The 25,524-nt window shown below is 40.9% G+C and overlaps 1 protein-coding gene across 3 annotated transcripts in view; it reads right to left on the minus strand.

Moving 5' to 3' along the window:
- FHOD3 (formin homology 2 domain containing 3) overlaps nucleotides 1–25,524 on the minus strand; it is a gene marked incomplete at both ends in the record, with an annotated part of 396,588 nt that overhangs the window by 138,923 nt on the left and 232,141 nt on the right. For all 3 annotated transcript variants that reach the window (XM_084260348.1, XM_084260347.1, XM_084260346.1), the window contains one exon: nucleotides 21,863–21,957. In XM_084260348.1, coding sequence (XP_084116474.1) covers nucleotides 21,863–21,957 — 95 coding nt within the window. The remainder of the gene's footprint in view (nucleotides 1–21,862; nucleotides 21,958–25,524) is intronic.

The raw sequence follows: 25,524 nt of genomic DNA on the forward strand, positions 1-25,524 counted from the left end.
TTAAAATAATGCTAGACCCTATTTTAATATGCAACCACTTTCACTCAAATCTGCAAAGAGGGATGTTTAAATAGGGCAAATTAACTGTTGTTAAGTGCTTTGCAGGCTCAGGACTGAAGGTGCAGACAGTGGAGAAAGGTGAGTTAAATCAAAGTGAAAAAACTCTGTTTAGATGCGAAATGCTTCAAGCTTATCAGTTAAACAACAGTCCTTTAATCCTGAATGTTTCTTAAAGATTTTCTCTCTGCAGAGCACATAATGGTAGGGATGCAGAAATGCATGTACTTACTATTCCTAAAATGAAATTTCTCAGAACTTTGCAAACGTACTGGAAAATGATTATAAAGTCTGTGGACTGTTAGGTATGTGGTGTGTATCTGTCATTTATCTGTGGTGAGATTTCTGACATGAAGAGAAAGAAGGCCATTAAAAAGAAATTTATCTGGCTTACCAACAAAACACAGGGATGCGCAAGTAGTGATTAGTGACTGGTCAAGAGGAAAAAAAAAAAAAGCTCATGCCTGGAAATGATTATTTACATCATCAATCATGGTCCAGATGCAGAAGAGGGAAAAAAATGAAAAAAATCTGTACACAGGAGCAGACAATTCATACAACAAATCAAAACATGATATGAGGCCAACACGGCCCTTGGATGAATCCACGCCGTTCTGACGGAAGCTTGAAAAGAATATATTGGGGGTAGCCATTAGCTCTGTATTAAGCCATTTGTAATGAACTAACAATGTAGCTAGGTTTCTCATGCAGCAATCACTGTGTCATAGAGACATTGATTAACAACGGAAGTGCTGCAGTCTAGAACCAGGGAGGGGATGCTACAGGGTTTTTTGGGCATTCCCCTCTCCCCCTTTTGGAACACCAGCCATGATCTTCACATGAGGTGAGTAGTGACTTTCCCATCCCATGAAATAGCAAAAAGTGACAGTTTTCTTTGTTTTCTGACAGGATAAAGGGAAGGCCATTCACAGCTTTGCAGGACAAAATAAAGTGAGAGAAGTCTTTCCTTGTTTTCCTCCCCTGCAACCAGACCATCCCCTCAGTCTCTCCTGTGAGGACTCTTCATTGTGTGAAAATGACATATAATTATTCAGCCAGAAAAGAGGATGGGACAGGACACGGAAATTACAGGACATTAAAGGATCAAACTTCTTTAGTCTCAGGTGACTCCAGAAACGGTGTCATCGCACCTTTGTCAAGGGGTCCAATCACAGAGCTATTAGGTATTCCCAGGTTTTAAGGGGCTTTCTCTTCTGCTCTTTCAAAAATTGCTGAAACAGAAGGGTTTGGTTTCAATTAAATTTTAGCTTTTTCCATTGCAAAACACAAACCAAAAATATTTCATTGGAAATTTGCCATCAGCCTGTGTCCAGAACAGGAATTCAGCTTCACTTGTAAAGATTTACAATAAGATTTTCTTTTTTTTTTTTTTTTTCCTCACTTCAAGTTGTGTAGTTTTGTCATACTCAACCTGTCGATGCTTTTCTTAACCCTTCCAAAGCTCTGGTGCTTTCTAGGACTCCAGCCAAATTAAAACTATCAGTAACCTGCCTTCTGTGTCTGGGTAAGTATTATATTGTATCAGAAAAGGTATATAACACTTAACTGGAGAGAAGCGACAGTAACGTGAGAAGTAATTTCTGCTAAATCTCATGCCCGCATGTCATGTGCAAACAGCTTTTGATAAAGCACAGACATTTTTCTTCCCTTTTTTTTGTTCCACAAACGTGTACCTCAAACTGTTGATATACAGCAAGGGTTTTCGAGTATTTCCATGTTGTGGCTTGTAGAGCAAGATTGTCTAGTAAAGCCTGTTCCTTTCACTAGATAGCATAACCTTTGTTGGGCACATATGAAACTAGCCCTATGCAAAGATAAAAACAAATACTATGTGTGACACAAATAAGGACATGGAAACATACTGTCTGACTAGGCAACTTGTCTGTAGCTACTGCAAATGCACGACCCAAAAAAATCTATAGGTCATAGCCAAGTAGAAATACGCCCCACTTTTTAAACAAGAGTGGTCTTTAAGCATCAGTCATACTTGTAGTAAATACAATTTGCATTTCTGATGAGCAGCATGAATGACAATAACCTTGTCTCTCTTGAACACTACTCTGATGATCTGTTCAGTAGCAGATATAATCAGTATTTCATGTTTTGTTAAAAAGGAGATAACTAACTCAGCAAATAGAAAGAAGTAGATAAGCAACAAGAAACCAAAGGTAATTAGAATTGTACACGATGGATTTGCAAATTAGAATTTAACCACTGGGTACTGTCACATGCATCACAAGAACTGGGTGTGCACCTACATAGGAGAAATATGATTAAGGCCATTTGGCATGTTTTCCTTTTCTCTTTTTTAATTTTTTTTCTTGTAATGATGCAAGAGTTGCATGCTGAGCCTTCCCACCAGCCCTCTACATTGATGTATGATGTTGGCCTTGAACTACGCCTTCCTCAACAGATGGTCACTGGGCTGAACCTTTGGCAACAGGAAAGGTTTGGGAAAGTGGCAGTTTCAGCAACTTCTTTTTCTTGGGCAGGGCCAAAGAGATATTTCTTTAGCCGTGTTCCAAAAAATCTGGGAGAGGAAAAGAGTTTTTATGAACTTACTTGCAGATACAACTTTCTCTTGAGTTCCATCTCCAAAATTCCCTTCCTATCACACTATTCTATCTTTGGTTACGTGGCTGGATGACATCTTGGTTTAGGAAGGCATCTGATGTAATTCAGTGTCATTGTATTTAAGACAAAAGACAATCAATTTTAAAGAGAGAAGAGATTAAATAACCTGTTACTAATGTAGGTTACTGATGTGTTAAATATGTAATGTAAAGCATTCAAGGATCTGAGAGCCATCTACAGTTAACCAAGGCATGCGACAGTTCTGTGACGCATGCTGCCATACATCACATTTTCCATATGGGAAACCTGAAGTACTGTGAACTTGAAAGCAAACAGAAGAGATGTAACAGCACATCTCATTTCCTTTTTTTTTTTTTTTAAAGCCACCAAGTAAATATTTGACTGTGTTTTCAGAAGCATTTTGAAATTGAAATGCAGCCATTACATTTAAGCTTAAACCACTACTGTATCATTTTCATGGGTGATTAGAAACTATGTAGAATTAAGTCGATTTGCTCCAATTCAATTTTCCACTCCAAATCACCTTCTTCTGAGACCCATCTCCTATCATAGCCAGACTTCTGATATATGCAGGCTGGCCTGTAGGTGATGCAAAACAGAATTTCCTCATGATACTGGCAGAGTGCTTCACAGCCTTCAGATCTACAGTACGTTTGACATGGGAACTGTGTACAAAGCAGCACCTCAACACTTCATGAAGTTATTTTTCCTCCTGATCAATGCACAGAATGGCTCAAGTGAAGCTCAGAGGTGATCCTGTTCCTGACTGTGAAAGTCATCACCAATAAAATGTGTGGCTCTGGCGAATTATGGTCAAAGCCAGAAGAAAACAGAGAAATAAAGAAACTAGCACAGAATCACAAGGTTGGAAAAGACCTTTAAGATCATCAAGTCCAACCATTCCTGTCCTAAACTAAACCATATCCCTAAGTACCTAAGTACCCTTTTGTTAAACACTTCTAGGGATGGTGACTCAACCCCCTCCCTAGGCAGCCTGTTCCAGGCCCCCACAACTCTTTCAGTAAAACCTTTTTTTCCAATATCTAATCTGAACCTGCCCTGGTGCAGTTTTGTGCCATTTCCCCTTGTCCCATCACCTGTCACCTGGCTGAAGAGACCATCGCCCACCTCTCTACAACCTCCCTTCACGTAGTTGTAAGTAGTGATATGGTCAATAAATACTACTACTATTGGAGAAGTACTTTCTCTCAGAGCCTTCTTACAACATTAAACCCACTAAAACACATGACACTGAGGAGGAACACTCCCTTTTCACCCTTGTTTCCTAGAAAGCTGTGCTGTCCCTCTCACTGTCGACCTGTAGACTAACTCTTCCCTGTAACTGTGTGGTCTATCCACTGAATTCAGTCATCTCTGAAAGTAATTGAGCTATGCTCTTACACAAATTGAAAACTGCATTACAAAAGACCCCCAAGCCAGCATTCTAATGAGAGAAATGGAAGTTTCCAGCCATTTTGAAAAGCAGCCAGCTAGAAAATGAGTCCTCGTGAAGCCTTCTGCTGTCCATGCTGCAGGCCACCAGCCATACCAAAGACAGGCATAGAATATACAGCAGAAGTGATGGTGCCGAGAGCGTGTGGAGCATGGGAAAGAAGAAGCAAGGAAGGAGGAGGAAAAAAAGATAACAAAGTACTTCCTTAGTTCTCCTGGTCATGAAACAACTCGCTAGAGTTAGTGGCCTTGGCCATGTCCTGTTTAAATAATATCAAGGTTGAGTTCAAGGGCCCAAGGGAAAAAAACTATTTGAGTCTGCAAGTACAGTGGAAAACTACTCTGTTATTATTCTGTGGTTTTACGCATGTGAAATTTGTTCTTTCAACAGTTCCATTAAAAAGTACTCATATTAAATACCAAAACTATGGCTGGGTTTAAATAACTTCACCTGAAAACCCCCGTAAGTTTAATGATATGGTTGGCAGTCCTTTCCTGACACTGGTCAATCTCACAGACAACATTTCAACAGCAAAACCTCAAAATCAAAACAACCTATGTATCAAATGTGTGGACGTGGTTGAAGATAGTGTGTTGAGAAAGAGTCTAAGCAGTAATATATTATCTATCTCATCATCTTTCTTAAGCAAAGAATTGTTAACAGGTTAACCTTCTTAGGCACCCTGAAAAGCAACATGGTAGTGGTTTGAATTACTGAAATAACAACAACATTGGAAGAACAAATATCATACATAAAATCATGGAAAAAAAACATGACAAACTCCTCTTGAAAGAAAAACTAATAAAATGAAACTGGAGACAGGAGATACATATGTATATATTCCACTTTGTACTGGAATGGTAGGAGTATCAGTATTGCACTGTATGTATAGACTGAAACGCTTCTCTATTCTCAAACTTCCAAGTATTAATCAGGCACAAAAAGAACCCAGAATCAGTGGTTTGACTACATAACCAGACCCATTTATTTACTTTTGGACAGTTTGCCAAATAAAATTGATGAATAATGCTACTTTCTGAGGAGATAAATGTAATGGAAGCAGTCACATTTCTACAGCAATCACCTATTTGTTCACAGCTTTCTCAAGTCTGGGAAAGGTGACTGTCATCAAATTTAATTCACACAATCAGTGCAGTTCAGATGCTTTATCCCATGTCCACAGAACTCCGTGAAGAAATGAAAACTGTAACTGAGGCCAGAGAAATTCCCAGCTTCCCATGTGTGCGAGAAATTCCCACTTCTGAGCTGAGTGGCAGTATGTTCCACACAGCTAGCATCTAGAAATCTCATTCTTGAGGGCACAGGTCACTTCTTATCAGCTAAGGCACTGTTGAATTACACAGCCCTAGCAATTCCACATTATTCTCTCTCCTTCATTGAAAGAGGATAGAGATAGAGATATTTTAAATTTTGTTTGTCATAAATGCTAGCAAGTATGTAACCTCTGCACACAGATGGAGAATGGCAAGAAAATACTAAGTTATTATGGAGACAACATTACCCACATATCATAGTGATACTAACTGTTTTGGAAGAGGTATAAAGTTCCTCTATCTCAAGCTACCTCCTTCCTCTATCAACCAAACTTGTCGCATTCAATTTTATAGCAAATCAATAGAACTTATGAACTGAATGGATGTATGCTTGGTTTTGAATCACAGAAAGGAGAAAGAGGGGCAAAGAGACCCCCCCAGATTCCTGTTTGGATACTAAAAATGGAAGTGCTTCTATACAGCACTCCTCCTGTTAATGTGCTTCCCAAACTCAAGTTGGGGTTCACTCTCATTACATTCATCTTCACTTGTCTTTTAAAGATTTGTAGATTAGATAATGTCAACTTCAGGTTCATCAACATCTTTGAGACGACTCCGATGTCCAGATTCATCACTATGTCCAGATCCCAACTCCAGTAAATCTGTTACAACTCATAAAAAAGGGGCTGGCTTTTACCATTTTCTCACAGTAGAAGGCATATGTTTGTATGTGCCACTGCAGCAGATAAAGTAGGAGGAACTTTGTGTGATTCACAGAATTAAAAAATGGTTGAGGTTGAAAAGGACCTCTGGAGGTCTTGTCCAGCTCCCTGTACAGCCACCTAGAGCTAGTTGACCAAAACCGTGTCTAAATGATTAAATGTGACTAACTGATAACAGCTATATCAAGAACAGGAATGGAGACCCCATGATTTTTATTTTAAAGCACTCTTTGTTTTTTGAAACCAGGCATCTGCAACTTATTTTCTGCCTCTCACACCCCCATACCAACCCCTCATGTACATATACTGAAAGGGACATCAGGGGGCAAAAAAATCTGTAGCAATTGTCATTTTCACCAGGCCACAGCAATCACCCAATTTCACTATAACAGAGCAGTCCAACGTACAGACACCCATCCATATACTCCAAAAGTACTTTTCAGTTCACAAATCACCTGAAGATGAATCCTTTTACGCAGTGAGATTCTAGTAGTTCTCTGCACACCCGGAGTGGTCTGTGATTATGACAAACACCTGTAATATTCTAGCTTAAGAGACTTAATTTTCCCAAGCACTTATGAGAATACTGAGCCGCTTGCTAAAGGGCCTACTATGACTCACAGAATTTGTGTTTCAGTTCCTCATCAGCATCACAGTGACAGCAATCCTTGCTTTCGGTTTAGTTTGACAGGAGACCGAAAGGGTTAGAAACATCTTTTATATAGAACGGGCTCCGAACGTGGTTACAACAGGTATTCAAGGGTCAGAAACTCATTTTCAAAGCTAACAGGTTCATCAAGGCTTCTTTGCTCACACTCGTGTAAGTATACAACTCTCTCTACAGCCTGCTTCTCCAGAAACCTGCATGTGCAGCTCAAAGACGTGCCTGAACCAGGTTTCTTATCTCTCAAATGAGATAACAGAGCACCAGACGTACCGCAGAGCATCCTCCAAACTCACCTGAAATGTGACCATTCTTGCCACAAGTCTAAAAATATCAAACAGCAATGTAATAAGATAACTGAAATCAAATCTCTGCCCATATATTCCTAGGAGGCAGTAGCTACCAACCTACAGGTCAGTTTGCAGCACAGGTGACCAGGAGAGGGGAGCAGCTGGAAGAGCAGCAGAGCTCAGATGTCTCTTCATTTGACCCTTCTCAGTGCCCTGCTCTGAATCCAAGGACTAAATACATTTGACCAAACCAATGCAGAGTCAGATGTGCCTCTACTGAGGCACTAACATGCATTTCAGTTTTGTTATTGTCGGAACGAAACGTATTTGAGATGTAGTATTTGAGAATTATTCAGCATCTGGGACTTGCATAGTTTTTAGCCAAGTAATTGCCATGGTCATTCAAAGGGCTGAACCCACAGAAGCATGAGATCATAATCAGCAGTGATTTGACTTGCATCATAGATCAATTTTAGGCTGTTGTTTCAGTTCTTTGGGAGCAGTACAGACAGAAAAAGGGAGAGGAAAAGAAAAAAAACAAACCCCAAGCCTTTCTTCTTCCTGATGTAACCACAACAGATTACTTCCACTTTCTTCTGAAGTCAAGAGTAACTGCAGGCAAAATCAGTAAATACAGTGATGCCCTAAGGAGGGGCAGCAGTTCACAAAAGCAGTAAAATAAACTGCTGCAGAACATGATCCTTTGTATCCCAGAAAGCTCAACTAAAATGCGCTGCGGTAGCTGTGTAATGTCTGACGGGAATGGTTCCTATGGATTTAGCCAAAAGTAAATGTAATTGAGATTTGACCCTTTCAACTCAGTAGAGCACAATTTTTGAAGAGGTGAGATTATTGGGAGAAATAAAATCACACTGAACTCTTGCTTTTGGTGTTACTTTTCCAGTTTTTAGAGAACGTTTCACGGTAGGCTCTTACAGCACTTCACAAGGAACATTTACTTAAACATCCGAACAGTTCTATAAAAGAGATGATAAGTATCACAAAACAGCTGTGTGGGGAGCATGAAAGATATTACCATTGATCGTGGAAATGCCAACGGGGGAAAAAAGTTTGTTGGTGGTGTTTTTTTAAAATTTATTTTCCAAATTACTGCACAAGCACATTTCCTTTCAGAAAAGTAAAAGGTCTCACAAGTCTGAAAGAATATTTTAGACATTCACATATGGATTTTATTGTAGAGTCCTTCGCTATAATAGTGATATTATAATATTACTAGTATAATAGTAATACTACTACTATTAATAGTAGTAGCAGTAGCAGTACTACTACTAGCTTTCCAAATGCTACAGAGCAAGTAAAGTCTTGAGAGCTAGCCCCTCGCTTTAACCAGGATCATGGAAGGGACTGGACTTCAGTCCTGCTGCTGGAGATCTGTGTCCTGCCTCTGAGTAGTAAGGCAGACCTGCCTGCATGCATAATGCCAAACTAGCAATCTTTGCAAGCTGAAAGAGCAAACTCCTGTAACTCGTTGCCCTCCTGCATCATGCTGTTTCTAACCCCGTGCATCCACAGCACAGTCCAAGGAGGATCAGTGCTGCCCTAGCTCAGCACAGGCAGCAGCTCGCGTTCTGAAATCCCTGCTTTAATTAAAACCTGAGTATTTCCTTTGAGCTCCTAGACAGCTTCCCACAAGTGGGCACTGCCAGAGCCTCTCATACATACCCACTTGTTACCCACTTGTTTAGAGCAGCAGGCCAAAGCCTAAAATCAATTTAAGGTATGGAGATGAGCAACATTAATTAGTTAAAGTAAATGCCATAGGCTGAAATTCGCTACAGTTTCACAAATCAGTCAGTCTCCTTTGCAGCCCAGGAGCGTATTTGCATCTTGGTCCCTACAGAAACCCAAACATACACAACAGCTTTTAAAACTGGGGTCAGGCAGAAGCTGCAGCTGAACTGTTTTCTAACACACCTTCCCCAGACGTGGGGGTGGGACCAGGCTGTGCTCGCCATGCTCTCTGAAACCCATGCCCTGGCTGGATCCTATCCCTCAGCAGGCTGCTGGGAGATTCCCCCCCAGCACTTTAGACTCGTGCAAACAAAATCGTAAATGGGTACCACTTTAGAGTACCAAAAAAATCCCCTCAAATCTTAAAATGTGTTTCATCAAATACTCCAAGAGATCCATTTAGCATCAGGCTAAAAATACCTAACACTAAGGGTACCGCCTGAAGGAAGGGCGGCACACCTCTGCCTGGATCAGTGAGCTGTGCCGGGTCACGGTGGCGCAGCCGTTCCCAAGTACAGCGTCCTGCTCAGCATCCTGTTCTACCAGCACTGTGCTCTAGTCTGTTCATTCATACCCATCCGTGCCTGCTAGGTGGTGCTGTAGGATGGCTTTTCTAAGGCAGAAAAGGCTGCTTGCTTTTTTTTTGTTCCCCTTTCTTTTTTTTTCCCCCCCTTTTCCCTTCTACGATGAGACCAGCTGCAGTATTTTCTGCGTCTTGGTCACACGAGATGTGCCCTGTCTGGTCTCCTTTCTTGTTCTTTATTTGCTGCAGGGCATGCAGTGGTCACCACTGATGCTGCTGCTTTCCCAGAGCAGCCGGAGAACATGCGTGTGTGCCAGCATCCATCTATCTGCATGCGTCTGTACCCATGCAGGAATCTTTCATGGAGGCAGAAGGTATTAATATCTGCTCTAAACATTTCCAAAATTTTATTTTCCTTTGCTCCTGGAGATATAGGACATTTAACCAAACTATTTTAACCAACACAGAAGGATTTAAAATTAAATCAGACACACAAATCAACAGCGTGGTTTCAAAGGAAAGGGTAAGTCTAAACACTCTTGAGGCCACAACGATGAGTGAAAATATCACCCTTTTTTCCTCTCAAACCACAGCTTCCATGAGGAAAGGCAACCAACTGAAGAAATTTTAGAAGGCAGCTCTCTGAAAGGCGACACAATGGGCAGGATGCTTTTTTTGGACTTTATTTTTGTTCAGGAATAACTGCAATGTCAGAGTGCTCTCAGTGCTTTAACATCCATAGTATCATGACTGGTGCAGACTGGGATTGAGCTATTCAGACCTGTGGAAACACGCCGTGCTAATGACCTGTAGGTAAAGGCAGCTGGGTGATGTCCAGCTGTTCTGCATAACTTCAAGTCAGTTTAGCCAAATACGATGAATAATCCTAACCCACCCTTCTGAGCAAAAGGGAAGGGAAACAAAACAACACACCCCCCATCCCCCCTCCCCCCCCCCCCCAGATGAGTAATTGCAGTATTACTACATCAGGTGATGATGTCATTAAAGTCTTGTGCTCGGTTTTCAGATCCTGTCCCATGGCCCAGAGCCTTGGGACACTTTCCGAGTGTTTGCTGTTCCTGTTAGAAAACCCACCCCAGTAAATGGCAAGGCTATCCTCTTTGACATACACTGCCATTTCTCATCAGGAAATTGGTGTTTTCTCTCTGATGCTCCACTCTCAACTCAGATCTTCAGCTGGCAGACACCGAAAACTTGGTCCCTCATGTTGCATCCCCACGTGACGAGGGGTTGACAACGCAACGAGAAGGGACACCGTGCAGGCCAGCAATGCATGCTGAGGTACAGAATGATTTTAAGCAAATTTAGCGTGAATCTCACGACCAGATACACAGCAACAGATGTTCATCTGAGCACCAGACAGTGCAGATCTAGGAGCAAACTTGTCTTCACGTGGTATATTGCATCTTTCCCCCACAGCCGTGGAGGATCTTTGCTACAGTGGGGCTCGACAGTTCCCCAACAGACATGAAATATGAAGCAGCATGTACATGGGGAAGCTCTAGACTGTGATGAGGAAGACAAAAAGAAGAAGCAGTCTGAGTGCAGAGCACTGCAAACCACGGAGAGTGGTAGTGACACGCAGGAGAAAAAAAATATGAAGAAGTGGAGTTCTAGTCTCTCTCTTTAAAGGAAAATAGCGTGAACAGAAACTCAACCCACACAGGATTAATCATTTTGAGGCAATCCTATGCATTAATACCTGTGGAGGTCTCCTGTCCCATTGCATTCTTTCTGTTTATATTCTGCAAGAAAGGTTGTCATATGCAAAGCTTGACTGGGGAAACATTTGAACTGTGAGTTAACAAAGAGTTGCATTTTCCCCCCCAAAATCATAGCAATGAACTGATTAGACAGCCACACGGTGAAATTTGAAGTGCAGCAGAGAAAAAATGGATTCTGAAGAGAACGCTTTCATTTTATTACTACACGAAAGAAGGAAGCAGCTTCATGTTGCTGGAAACATAAAAGACAAAGCATCCATTTGCTACAGTTCCTTGTCTTTTAATAAGAGGAAATTCAAAAATAAAAGGAACCAATCTATGAAAATTCCACGCTGGCTGAGGTATTGACAATATTTTTTATATTGAACATCACATTCTTGTTTTTCATTAATGTTATCTTCAAAAAGGATGACAGGAGAGAGAGATAGAAGGGGGCAAACTGGGAAGCATCTGAACTCCTTGTTCAATTGCTGTGATCAAAGAGGATCAGAATATGGAAAGAGAGTACACAGCACGTCCAGATGAGACTCATTTCAGCGTATTGTGGGAGCCAGCTAGAGAACCTGCTGGTATGCTGGGAATTATTCTGAGAAGACTTTATATGGTATAAACTACTAGAGGACCGTGGAGGCAAAAACCCCACAAAACAAAACAACCTCCCCCTCATATCAGATGACTTTTCTTTTGATCTTGTTCATATAAAAACTATTCAAAGTCCACACGTCCTACTGGATAACTTCCTTCCTAAGAACTAGTCCTGTAACTGAAGAGACCAACATAGAACCTTTGAGGAAGTCATGATGAGGCCCAGGGCAATAACCAGGTGAGGTAACTTCAGGGACCTGAGCTGGTCAAAACTCAGAAGTTCCTTGGGGTGCTCTACGTGCTGAATGTAAAGCCATCACATATATTCTGGTGGTTTCCATTTTTGATACAGCATTTTTTTTTTTTACTGTGCCTTCAGCTAGTAGCTGTTGCTTTAAAGAATTACTATATCTAAATAAAGGAATGACAAGCATTTTTGAGACATGCCAGAAGGATAGATATGGTAACAATTAGTATTAGGTTCAACTTTCACCTACGTATCTGTCTTCAACACGTATAATCTGTCCCTCCACTCCCTCACGTTCTTCCCCTAGGGCTCTAAAATCCAAATACCAATTTTCCAGATGAGGGACTAGGGCACAAAGGGATTTGGAAACTGGTTCAAGAATGTGCCTGGAAGCTGGATTCAGCCTGGGTCTCCAATGTATGGCCTCTCTCCCTAGCTGGGCCATTCTTCCAGGCTAAGCTACAAGCAAAACATTGGTATATTAGCTGCTGTGTTGGCTGAACTGTCTCGGCTATGGTTTACATGACGCTGCAAAAAATGTTGGATACCACCTTCTTTACTGCAGGCAGGATTCCACTACACTACTGTATATATGGCAACCAGGACAGAGACTAATTTAAGAAGAAAAACAAAGGCAACATTGTATTGACTGATTCTTTTACTGTCTCAATGAGTTTCCAAAAAGATGGGACATTCAGAAAAAAAAAAAAACTGAGAGAGAAGATTAAACAATATAGCTCTGCAGAGAAAGATGGATTCTATATGCCTCACAGCAGACAGAGTACACAGCCAATTCCTACTTAAGGAGTATGAGATCCTTGCACATCCAAAAAATTGAACAGACTTTGTGTGGAATTTCTCCTGCTGTTTCCTCACAAAATGTACTTGCATAACTGCAAAAACCTGTAAAAAATATGTACAGCTACAGTGCAGTTCTGAAAAATCATTAATAACAGTTCAATAATAATCAAAATAGAGATCAGAGGAAGAAGCAATTTAGTAACAAAGTCTGAGCATCCATAACTGTCACTCCATAAGGAGAGAGAAAAAAGAAGTGATTAACAAAAGCATCCTACCCATATCCTATAAATGAATTAAACCAGGCTTGTCACAATGAAAATCACAAGGGTATTGTTATAAATATGTAAGGTATGCCCAAAGCTCTCTTAAGATAAGGAAAGACACTTACATTCTCCAAATCTGATGGAATAGTTAAGTGTCATGCCTTTCTTCCTACAGAATTGTGGGAGTCATCTCAGCACACATCCCCACACTTTCTGCTCGCAGAACAACCAAAATCTCTCTCTAAAACTGAGGACACTTAATTAAGCCTCGTGAGATCTGGACACAGGGTTTGTTTGTTGTAGTGTTCGCACTGTGCGGTAGGAAGAGGAACAATATAACAATATGACAATAAGTACAGGTGTGGTACTGGTACTCGGCCGTCTCTGAAAACACACCCATTCGCTGTGGTGCATTTTGTTACTGTTCATTCTGATCTATGTCATGTGCCACGCATGGCCCAGACATGAGCCTAAGCCCCCATGATTCACGGCCCCACTGCATAAAAGTGCATCTGCTGATTGTACCTGAAGGGACTTGCCCAGCGGCTTGCTGAAATGGAGATACAAGGGATGAGTACAAAGGATATTTGCTACTGACATGAGCCTATGACTTTGATTTTTGATACCCATTTACTGATGAGAGTAAATACATAAACCAGAACCAGGTATCTAACAGATTGGCACTAGAGCTAGTTAAACATGCAGCTGTGTTTGACAATGCATCTGGTCTTGTCAGACTTAAAAAGGGCTTCCAAAATCTTCTTCCAATGTCAGAAGCTGTTGAGATAGGCAGCAGAAAGCATTAGTCTTGGAGAACAGGTCTCAGGGGAGCAAAGAAGGATTTTCCACCAGGATGCCTACACTGAAGGTGACATGCAGGTGCCTGTACAAAGAGGCACTTGCCCACACTGTCTGCATCCTAGTTTTGCAACAGATCTAAAACCAGCTAACGTTACGTAGTTGGACTGACAAAAGGGAAATAAGGATAAAAACCCATGAAAGTTCCTCATTATGAAGCATTACCACAACTTTTGGCATGCACTTACTTCAAAATAGAGTAAAAACCCTGTATAACTTCACCTCTGCTACAAGTCTGAGCCAACAAATTTGAATTTGGTGGCATTTCAATAACTGACAATGCACCAGAAGAGCTTTCCCTCATATCACTAAGAGCAACAGACACCAGAAAACACGCTGCCCTGCAGACTGAAGAATTACACACCCAAGTTCCTAAAACGGTGCTACCAGAAAAGGTTCAGATATAACGGCTTATTTGAATTTTAAAACTTGGTATATTTCCTTAAACTGCACCTTACTAAACCCTTAACTTATGACTAATGTTATTTCTATCCTGCAAAATGATTACTTAGATATCTCAGAAGGTTTGGCAACGGCAATATGGTTAATGACATATTGCTGTTAATTGTTAATGACAACAATATGGTTTCTATAGGCCAAGTTGGTTTCTATGTTTAGATATGCATAAAGATCTCAGGTGTGTACTACAGGCCTGGATTATACCTAGCTGCTTCTTATCCTTGGAGCAACTCCTTTACATTTCTTCACTCTTTTCCACCTGACAACTTGTGGTTGAAAATTTGCTACTTTTCTTGTTCAAGCACTTGATTTTATAGCTAAAGACCTCTTAGACTGGTGGCTTCAAACCCGCTGGAAAGACTATTTTCTCTAGTCTCATCCCTCAATACAAACTTTCCACTTACACCTTCCCCTTTCACATGAATGCTGGACCTAATGCTTGTTAGAAAACACTAGTGGCTAACAGAAAATACTAATAGCTAGGGCCTGAGGCACAATACTTTGCTCACAAATGTGAAAGGCAACAGATCTGCAACACAGAACTACATTAGTGAGAGGGACCAAGGCAATTCTACAGGATAGCACTGGTTTTTAGGTTGTTTTTCAGGTTTTTTCCTTTACCTAATTCTAGTGTAACACTTGTTTGTTTCTTGCCTTTCCTTCACAACAAGAAATTTGCATATCTGCATAAATGCATGGTATTTTCTGGAAATACTTGGACACATTTCCCTCATGGCTAATGGGACATTTTCTCATACGGATCTGAACGGACGAGACCAAGTGAAAAGTTGAGCCTGAACATTTGCCACACTGTTGGCAGTTAATCATTACATTTTCTCATTCTCCACTTCAAACAAGTTGAAATCAGATCTCTGATATGATGTGGGAGAACTGTGTGTTTTCTAGGACTGCCTTAATCTGCAGGAGTTCATTTTGATTACAGGAAAAAAAATGGGTATTTATCCCTCCAGAGCACTCAGAAGTGAATGCCACAGGTGGAGCACCAGGACCCGTTCTTGCTGCAGGAATGGACTCTTGCAAACTTTCATGTCTGATGGAACAGCTTTGAAACATGCCTTCAAATACGGTGAGAACTCGTAGCAGTCTGTATGCTCAGCTGGACAGACCAAAGTGAGTGTATAATGCAACGTGCACTGGCTGGCATATCTTATTCCAAGTTTACTGCAACATCCTGATCCTTATCTTCAAAGCACTAACCAAACACGATTCAAAATAAACTGTGTTCATGCAATGGTGCTGTTACAGATTCTGAGTGAGAGATGGAAGGAAGCTCTTTGCTGACCTGAGTGAGCGTTAGCTCAAGCCCTTGAGAGGCGGGAAGGAGGAAATGTAAGTTCCTATAAATACAGGATTTTGTTTCTCCCTAACATAACCATTTTCATAACAACAGTTCAATGGCCAAATGCACAGTGTATTAAATTTAAGAGCCAGCTGCTAAGCTGGCATAAATGTTCACAGTTTCACTGAGCTCAGAGCAGTTGTACCTGTTCACCACAGTTCAAGGTCTCGGGCTCAGGGCAGCTCATTGGTGAGACTTGGGGCTCAAGGGGAAATCTCATTTTGCTCTGAACCCTTCCAGGATGCAAAGGAACCTGAAAGCTTCAAAGACTGACACCTAACTGCCATTTCTATCTGGGCTAGACCTAAAACCAGATCAAAACCATAGGCTTATCATAGCTGTGGATGGAGGTAAGAGAGATGCTGCAATCTATGTAGGTTTTGTATTAGCTGTATGTGGAGTCTCACTGGTCAGAAGCTGCAAAAGAGCTTGTTAATCATTGAGGCAGCAGATTGGGAAGAGGACAACATGTGAAACTAATCAAAGTAAGTCCCTGAGCTGTGGAATTACTCCTGGATGCTTAACTCTTTTAGTGGGCCAGTTTTTCCAGATCACCTTCCAAACACATTAAGAGTAAAGCACAGGATAATTCTACAGAGCAACCTCCTGCTCACAAAGATTAGTCATATCCATTCTCATCACCCAGGGAATGTTAACTCAGGACAGACCATCCTTACACAAAATGATTTTCAAAATATATCACCAGAAAAATTAGCAAGAAGTAAACACATCGTATTTCCAAGACCCTCAACAAGGAAGTATATCATCCAGTTTTGGTAGTCATTTAATTCAACATGTTTTGGGCTTTAGTGCTGATAATGCTATTACTTTAGTCCTTTCGATATCTGTTAAGCCCCTTACATTCATAACTTTCTTCATGACTACAAACCAATTCTCAGTATGTATTTATTTATCTATCATCCATTTGCATAAAATTTGGTGAGACACTTTCTGAGGAAAAGAAAAGCACAAATTCAAGTTATTTGGTGTTCTCTGGCCTGCTTGTGACTTCAGTTGAGCACAGGCAAAAATGGCTCGTGAAATGGAGACTGATTTAATCCAATTCTTAGACTATTTACCTCTACATACCCTAAACGATGCACTGGTAAAAACAATTTTAGTGCTTTTTGTGACTAAGAATATTATTTCTCTCAAAATTCTCATGAAATGGTTTACCAACTGTCTTCATCCACTGGCACCGTGTGGGAAAAGAAGCCCTACTGCACTTTCCTTTTGTAATCAACAAATTAATCTATTACAACTAGATTCTGTTTGAATGTTGTGGGGTTTTCCCTTTTGCTTTGAAATATTTTTTTTTTCCTCTTTTTGGTCTGAATTACATTTAAAACATTCAAGAAGTCCTTACTTCAATATCAAAGGAAGCAAAAGATTCACACAAGGCACAGAGTACAACTTGATAGCTAAAATTTGTATTTAATTTTTCAATCTAGGACCCAGACAGAAGAAATGTGGAAAAAAAAATAAAATTGAAACAAGATGTGAGATAGGAATCTTTAATCAAACTAGTCGTATCAGCCCGGGCCCAGCATTCCACCCTGTCTTCTGAGGTTACCCAGCACCACTTTGAAAATGGATTACTTTCCACTGAAAACAATGCCAAAAAGGGGCTTTAGCTCCCCTGAGGGAAATTAGAACAGCCTGGATCATCAAATGGGAAAAAATAATTATTATCAGTAGCAGTCTGAAATGGGAGGGAAAGAAAAGATGAAACCAGACTCAGGTTTTGGACCACTTAATACCTTAGATGTACCTTTGAGGTGGAGTGGCAAAGGCCTGTGGGTTTGTGATGCAAAGGACTACTTGCATCTCTTGTGGACAGTATAAACACCTGTCTTTTTCCCCAAGATTTCTGGTTCAGAAACATACTTTTTGTTAACACTCAGTAGTTAGTCTTGGAGGGGGTAAGGCACTGATAAGAATATTGTACACTTTCTATTACCAGGTCAGAAGGAATTACAACATATATGAAAGATAATACAGACATCACCTCATAAACACTAACGGATAAAAACATACATGATAAGGACTTAATATGCCTTACTGCATATCTGTCTTTAACCTGGTGTTCTCTTGGGTAAGAGAAATTTTTCACCATCACCATCAAACCGAGACTCTACCTCAGGTGATCTACCACAGAGCTCCACAAGCCTCTGGGTTGACAGCTGCCAGCATGAACAAATGCCTCAGGTCCCTTTACAACTGGGCTAAATAAATATAACTTGCAACATGATGCAAAAACTTAATTCCAACTGCAGCAGCAATGTACAGCTGGCAGAAACACCAGGAAAGTGGTGAAATATCATTTCCCAGATGCTGTGAGGTTGAATCAAGGTTTGTGTTACGGATGTTAAGGCAATATCCTTCACAGATTAGTTTACCCACTTTAAAAAACAAAATGTAAAACTTAAGGAGCAGCTCTGAAAGCACTGTTAACTAGCATTGGCTGACTTCTAGTTTTGTCTTTTAAAAAGCAAACTATCTTGTGTGAATGTTCCATGCTACCAATGAATGATAAAAGAAAACTTGGTTGACATAGATATTTCCTAGTTATTGTAGAATCATAGAGTGGTTATGGCTGGAAAAGACCTTCAAGATCATAGAGTCCAACCATCTATCCAGCCCTACTGGGTCCAACACTAGACCATATCACCAAGTGCAACATCTACTCTTCTTTTACTTAGTTATGTAACTTCTAGCTTATATAATAGGATGCTGTAGCCCTCTTTTGCACTCCTATAGCAGTACACTGCTGACCTCAGTTGTGTATTAAAGTTCCCTGGGAGCCAACAGCATGTAACCATACACCTATAATTAAGTACATACTTGAATGCTCCGTTAAACAGGGAAAGATGGATGAATTGCTGCCTACGCAACCAGTGATAAAGTACTAGTAATGTACATTTAAATTGGGATTACTCTGTAAATGTACATTTAAAACATTAAAACATTACTCTGAAAATGTTTTATGCCAGGGATCTATCAGCCATTGATGACTGGAAAGTGGTCTACAGCCAGCATGTGACAGGCCACTGCCACACATTGGTGTGCTCACACATGGTGGGATGTGTCTTACAAAGGACCAGCAGTGGCCCTAAGAGCCTGGGGTTTGCTGATAATGCTCTTCTCTTTAAATAACAATGGCAGAAGGGTACTGCTAACTTCAAATTTCCAATCTAACCCCTATATATGACCTATTTGAAACACAGAGCTCTTTCTGCCCACTAATAAATGAGTTATCCAAGATTAATTTTCTTCCCACTTGTAATTTCCTGACCTTGCCACCACTGGTGCCTCTTACCCAGTGTAAGGGCAGCAGCATTAACACAGTCACACTGCTGGAATTTTAATCACCTCCCCACTAATTTTGTTCAGAAAAAAATTAGACCACAGCACTAAAATTACTAGCAACTCCTGATAATCCGTTGATGCTTAGAGCTGTACAACTGCAGCAGATCTAGCAGTAATGAGGAATATAATGACAACAATCTAGATTGTCTTTCAGTTGGTTGCTTATAGCCCTTCATTTTCACTAATTTAATACTTTATTTCCTGCCCCTTTTCCCTATACCTCAAGAATACAGAAGTATATGTGTCTAAAGTGAAGTTGAAGCTGGGTGCCAAAATTAAAGCTGTTGCAGTGCTGAGTGTGACAGACCCCAAGGTCCTTTGCTGAACACGTGTGCTGCAGTGGACCAGCACATGCAATATTACACTACTCCCAAGTGAGCGAGGGGGACAGAGCCAGCAGCCCCATGCAAAAAGAGCTGAGCAAGTCACAGTGAAGGGCCAAAACCATTACAGGATTAGACCAAAAGGGAAAGAAAAAAAAAAATCACTGGAAAAGATTCAACCACCTCCAGTGCTGAGCATATTAAACCTGGTCAGAGCTTTTGAGAAGGCAAGAAGCTATGTGTCACAGCTGTGGCAGCTGAATGACTGTATTCCTCCTGCATCCTATTAGAGGGATTTGTCCTGAGACTTAATCGGCGATGTTACTATTGCTTTTTGTTCAGCAGCATTAACGTGTTTTTCACTGCCTTTGCTGCAGAGAAGGCACCAGCACAGCAGGGCTGAAAATTAGACTGTAGGTGCGTTGCAAATTCCAGGGGTTCATTTTTCACAGAAAGTCAAAACCACCTCCAAGTGCAGAGAGCAGCTGTCCCACCACGCTCTGACAGTCAGCCTGCCATACCTTCGGCTAACTTCTGGCACACAGGCAGGGACTTAGATCTCCTCCAAGACAGTCAGAGAATAATGAAAAACCAACTTTGATGCTACCTGAAACCAAACTGTTCAAAGCACATTGCCTGCATTCCTTAGCTGCCGGCACTGAGCCAGGACATGGAGATAATCATTTGGGCTGGCGATGGGGGAGGGAGAAAGGAGCTTAAGGACATGAGAGTCAAAGTACTCTGGTCAAGAAAATCTTGACAGAATTTAATCTGTGAGGTAGCAATACGGTCGTGTTTCTCACCCATCCCACTCTCACTAGGTACATTAGATAATACAATTTTTTGCTCAACTCTTTTATCTGTTTTTCTTAGAAAATGAGGATCTATATCAAGCAAACCATTTTTCTCTCATCTTGCACCACTTTTCCAATTATGGCTTACATTTCAAGAAGACAAACTACCCAGCATAACACCCATGCAACAGTGGAATATTTTACATGGGGGGAAGTTCCTCCTCATCTTTTTACAGTCATAAACTACATTCTGCAAGCCTGAGATTTGACAACCATAATTATCTTATTTTTATGTATCTACCAATGCAGGTATGTCAACCCAAGATAAATCAGTTCTTCCAGCACTGCAGCATCTGTTCTTTGACTTGATGATCTGTTGCAGCAGTGAAGATTGCACGTTACGCAATAAAAAATAAAATCTGTAGTAGTTAAAAAAGGCCCCTGGGTCACTGAGCTCTTTTTCTCCTTGTGTTATGAGAGCTGTTAGGGGGAAGAGGGAGAGCAGCAGCATCCCTCTGTCATTACAGTAGCCAACAGCAACTTTCTGCAACTCAGCCACTGGAGGAAAAGTTCCTGGAAATTTCTTAGTAATTCTAACTATGGATTCAACTCCACCAACTATGGCAACTTTAAGCTTGTCAACAAAAGCTAACATGCCCTGTTCCAGATACTGTGTCATACATATTGTGTCTATCCCAAGCAGTTTACATGGCAAGAGCAGCAGCAGTCCCTGCAGGCCTCAATTAACTTCCTAAAATTGGAGAACCAGCAGACTGGAGAAAGGACTATCTGTGCCTTCCCTACCTTCAGTACAGTGTGTGAGCAAAATCTGTGTTCTGCTTCCTTTTCAACCTCCAGCAAAGATGGCCTTAAAACTGGGTTGTTCACTATAGAAATCACTGGTCCACAGGAGAAGACCAACCCAAGTGGCATATATTACGGCCTTGAGCTTTTGCCTTCTTGTATGTAGGGACCAACAAAGAATTCCCTGTAGGCAGGTACCAGCATTTGCCTTCCAGCGTTCTTCAGGCAAAAGAAGGCTGGACATTAGGAAGCATTTCTTTATCAAGAGAATGGTCAAACACTGGGACAAGCTTCCTAGAAAGGTGGTCCTTGCCCCCAGCCTGTCAGTGTTGAAGAGGCACTGGGACAATGCCATTAATAACAACACGCGTTAGCTTTTGGCCAGCCCCTAAGTGGACTAGGCAGTTGGACTAGGTGATCATTGTAGGTCCCTTCCAACTGAACTACTCTATTCTAAGAAGGAAGTCACACTGAATTGTCTTCCCAAGTGCTCAGCAAATTTGAGCAGTGTAGAATGGTGTAGAAAAGAATTCGCATTCTTAGAATGGAAAGGCAAAACAAAACAACTCAAAAAAGGATTCCAAAGAATGTCTTGGGATCTGCAACTGCAAGACTTAAAATCTTCTCCGTGGTCAACTGCAGAGGCAGCACAGACAGTAATGAGGGCATTTTTGGTGCCTTTGCTTTTAAGAGCAGAGTACATGCCAACAGCACAAAGGAGTATAAAAAGAGTGGAAAAGAAATAACATTTCAGTGTGCCTTGGTTTCCATGCAGAGTGTTATGTACTCATTCAGAACCTAACACACAGTCTGTTTATATGTTAAATTCCTACGTAATACAAATAAAATGCATTAAAAGAACAGCAAAAACATATAAAACTAGATCTTTGGAGAGCGTCTTACCTTTGACCCAATAAGTGTGTACAGCCATTGGATGGTTTCATTATGATTTATTACTCCATTCATGCCATCGACATAGAGCATAATCTGGCCCAAAGCTATGGCAAAGAAAAGAGATAAAATATAATCAGACCTGGTGAATACTTTTTATAATCCTAAGCATTGCTGGCAATTTTCTGTATGCAGGGTTTTCCAGAGACGTTGTGAGCTCAACTAATGAAAGATATACTAGGCAAGATTGTGCTGGACAAAATCCTGGACAACTGCAATAACTTTACTGACTTCATCTGGATGATATAAGTGTGAATTTCATCCAGGGACAAACACAGGCACTTGTTCCTTTCTAGAAGATGCCACATTTTATTGCCCCCAAATCTGCAAACAGCATTCTACACACCGCTTACTGTTGCAACTGTTCCATAAGCTACACCATTTTACATCTTGTAAGCCCAGACCTTTACCGTTTGCTTCAGCACCATATAATGTTTGGAATTAGTATATTTGGATTGACTGTTCCAGTGAATTCCCATAATATGAAATTGAAGCAGGGTAACTAACATCAATATTCACCATTATACAGGGCTCCCTTATAAATGAGTTTTACATTGTAGGGAGACAATAAAACAAACAAAGCTAGGTCGAGAAAAAATCATCTTTATTCATTTATTCTGAAGCCTTTACATCAACATTTCAAAATATGCTAGTAAAATACTTCACTTCATAACAGTAATCCCTTAGTTTGCAATCCTGATAATAGGAGGCTTTCTAGAGACAACAGCTATTAAATCTTTTCTGACTGATAAGGACAGACATTTTTCTTAAGGATTATGAAAAGTGGATTAGCAAAAATCATCTATCATCTTCAAAAGTTTCCACTGTTAGATCTTCTGCTTTATAGCAGAAGATCAAAGCACAGTGGGATGAAAAAGAAATCACCAATGTAACACCTTTCAACACAGGCTGTTGGCATAACAACTCAATTATCTAATGCACAACCCGACGAGCCCCTACTACATCAGTTTATGGGGCAAAAATAGGGGAAAAAAAACACAGGGAGAGGAAAATTATCACATTACTAATCTTCCAAACACATTCTGTATGTCTGCTAGCTTGTGCACGGGTTGTGCACAGTGCAGCATCATTTTTCTTGAGGGCAGATTATCAAACACATGAATGTTAGGCAGGCACTTAAGTACCACTATAGCTAAGCAGCTAACTTTCATTTTTACATGGTCTCCTCCTTTTTTTCCTTTCCTCTAGCTGTTCAGCTTACAGTTAAAAAAACCCAAGGCGCTAATTTTAGGTACTTCTGTTCCTTATCTAATCTGTTACAGCGAGCTAGAAGCAAAGTCACCTTACACGGTCAATGGAGATGGAGAAACAGCGAGCAGCAAGGCTACGGCAAGGAGATCACTTGTCCCATAGCTGTAGCCAGGCTGCGCTGCCGCCCGAGTACGTAGGCCCCTCTCTCTCCACTCCTGCCCAGGAAGCAATCATTCACCACCCTCTGAAGACGCGTGTCTCCGGTGAATAAAACCACGTGGGAGGGACACAGGCCCAAGTGTTAAGGTAAAACAGAAGATGTAAGCCAGTCAGTAAAGGGAGATAAGAATTCCACTGCCCGAATAAATGGCTGCTTTGAAACATTCCCTTGCAGGTAGAGGGAAAGAGGAGAGTACTGCTATCCCAGCAGTAATCAGAGAGAGGTCTTAATTCTTGCTTTTACTTCCTTTCAATGCTAAAAAGATTTGGCCCTCGATCAGGATGAGATCCAGTCACGATAAGGTCATCTACTCCACCCATCCCCCCAGTCCCCCCTTTTTTTTTTTCTTGCAGATTCTTTGGTTGGGGGTGAAGGGATTTAATTTGAATTTGAAACAAATGTGAAACAAATTTTACTCTTGGCGAATGCTTTCCAAATTAATGCAGAAATCAAAGACAGCAAGAAGTCTGCTTTTAAAGGGAAAACATGCACACAATACAAAACTACTCTGCTGCTTGTACTTAACAACCGTTAGACTGGATGCATAAGCGAGATCTGGGATGCATTAGTCTTCAGCCTCTTAGATGTGACTCTTCACAACAGCAACAGATTAAGGCAAATTAGTACACCTTAGAGCCTTAGAAGCAAAAAATATTTTGGGGATTCCTGTTAATTTTCATCTGTTACCACTAAACTTATCTGCCTCAGACTCCACCACCACCTTTTTTTATTTATTATTATCAGCACTACCCTATATATGGGGTAGTATCCATATCTTTCCAGCAACAGGATGGGTCTTTTGGATATAGGTGAAAAATCAGTAACACATGAAAAAACCACTACTGCTGCTGCTTGAAGAAGCGACTGAGAAGTTTCACAGGACAAAGAATTGCAAAGGATGCCTTGAAACGACCAAGATGAAGACAGGCTTTCTGTGCAGTCATGCTGTCCACATACAAGTTACGATGCCAGTAATTATTTGCCACAAATCAGGTTATCAACTGCTGATAGACCATGACACGGAACTTCATATTGCTATGTCCTGACTTCAAGGGTCAGAAAAAAGGAAGCAAGACATGACAGGCAAGGTTGAGAAGAAACTGGCTTTCATTATGAGGAGGAGTAAGTTACAGAGAATCTTTATGTACTTTGTACAAGGCTGATGCCTTATAAATTCTTAGGAAAGAAGTCCACAAGAAGACCTAAAAGAAGGAGAAAGATAGTTTTCATACCATGTCAAGTATCTATGCTGAGGAAGAAAAAAACACCTAGTAATGACACTATATAGTTGCAAAATGGGAAAGGCCACCAAAACAGAATAGTGTAGGAGCATCCTGATGGACTGGAGGTTCTTGGGCTCTCCAGGGCTTCAGTCTGGCTGAGTAGGATATACCATTTTGGACTAAACGGAGACAGACTGGCCACAGAGCACTCTACACCATTTTATATTCTTTGCAGCTTTTCTACCCAAGTGGTAGCCTTTCTCCTGGCCCCAGACCATAGTCTGCAGCTACAGCGCAAACTCCACACACTCACCCACTGCCCAGCATGTGAGTATCTACATGCACACACACTCACCACCAACACACAGGGCCTCACCAAGACACGGCACACACTAATTTGCAAAGCAATCTGAGGTTGTTTGGAAGGCCAATCTAGTCCAAAATCATTTAAGTTTGCATTTGTACGTGCCTTCAACTCAACTCCCCCCCTTTTTTTTTTTTCACTGAAAAACGAGGAGGCTATTTAATCCATTTAATCCCATCTCTCAGTTAACTGGAATTCTTTTTGGAAGTATATCAACAACCTACTTGCATTAGGAAAGCTTGCTATTGTGCAACAGGGGGCTGGGAGAGGGGGGTTTAAATATGGGGCAGACTTAATTTGGAATTTCTTTGTTCCCACTACCCTTGTCAAACCCTTAATCTTATATGAAAGTAGTGTGTGACTTTACCCATAGCTATTTTCAAGTGGAAAATTGCTGGATTTCTTAGGAAAGGCTTAGGCTAGAAAAAGACCAGCCAGAAACTTCATAGATTTCTATGAAATAAGAGGTTTAAAAAAGCCTCTAAAAACTTGCCAGTATTGGCACTGAAACTCTCCTGGGATCTTTCCTATATAAAGTTAACAAGACCAAAGGGGAAAAACTCTAGCACAAAACATCATCACAATGAACATCACT

Source organism: Gallinula chloropus (assembly GCF_964237585.1).
Source record: "Gallinula chloropus genome assembly, chromosome: 2".
Lineage (NCBI taxonomy): Eukaryota > Metazoa > Chordata > Aves > Gruiformes > Rallidae > Gallinula > Gallinula chloropus.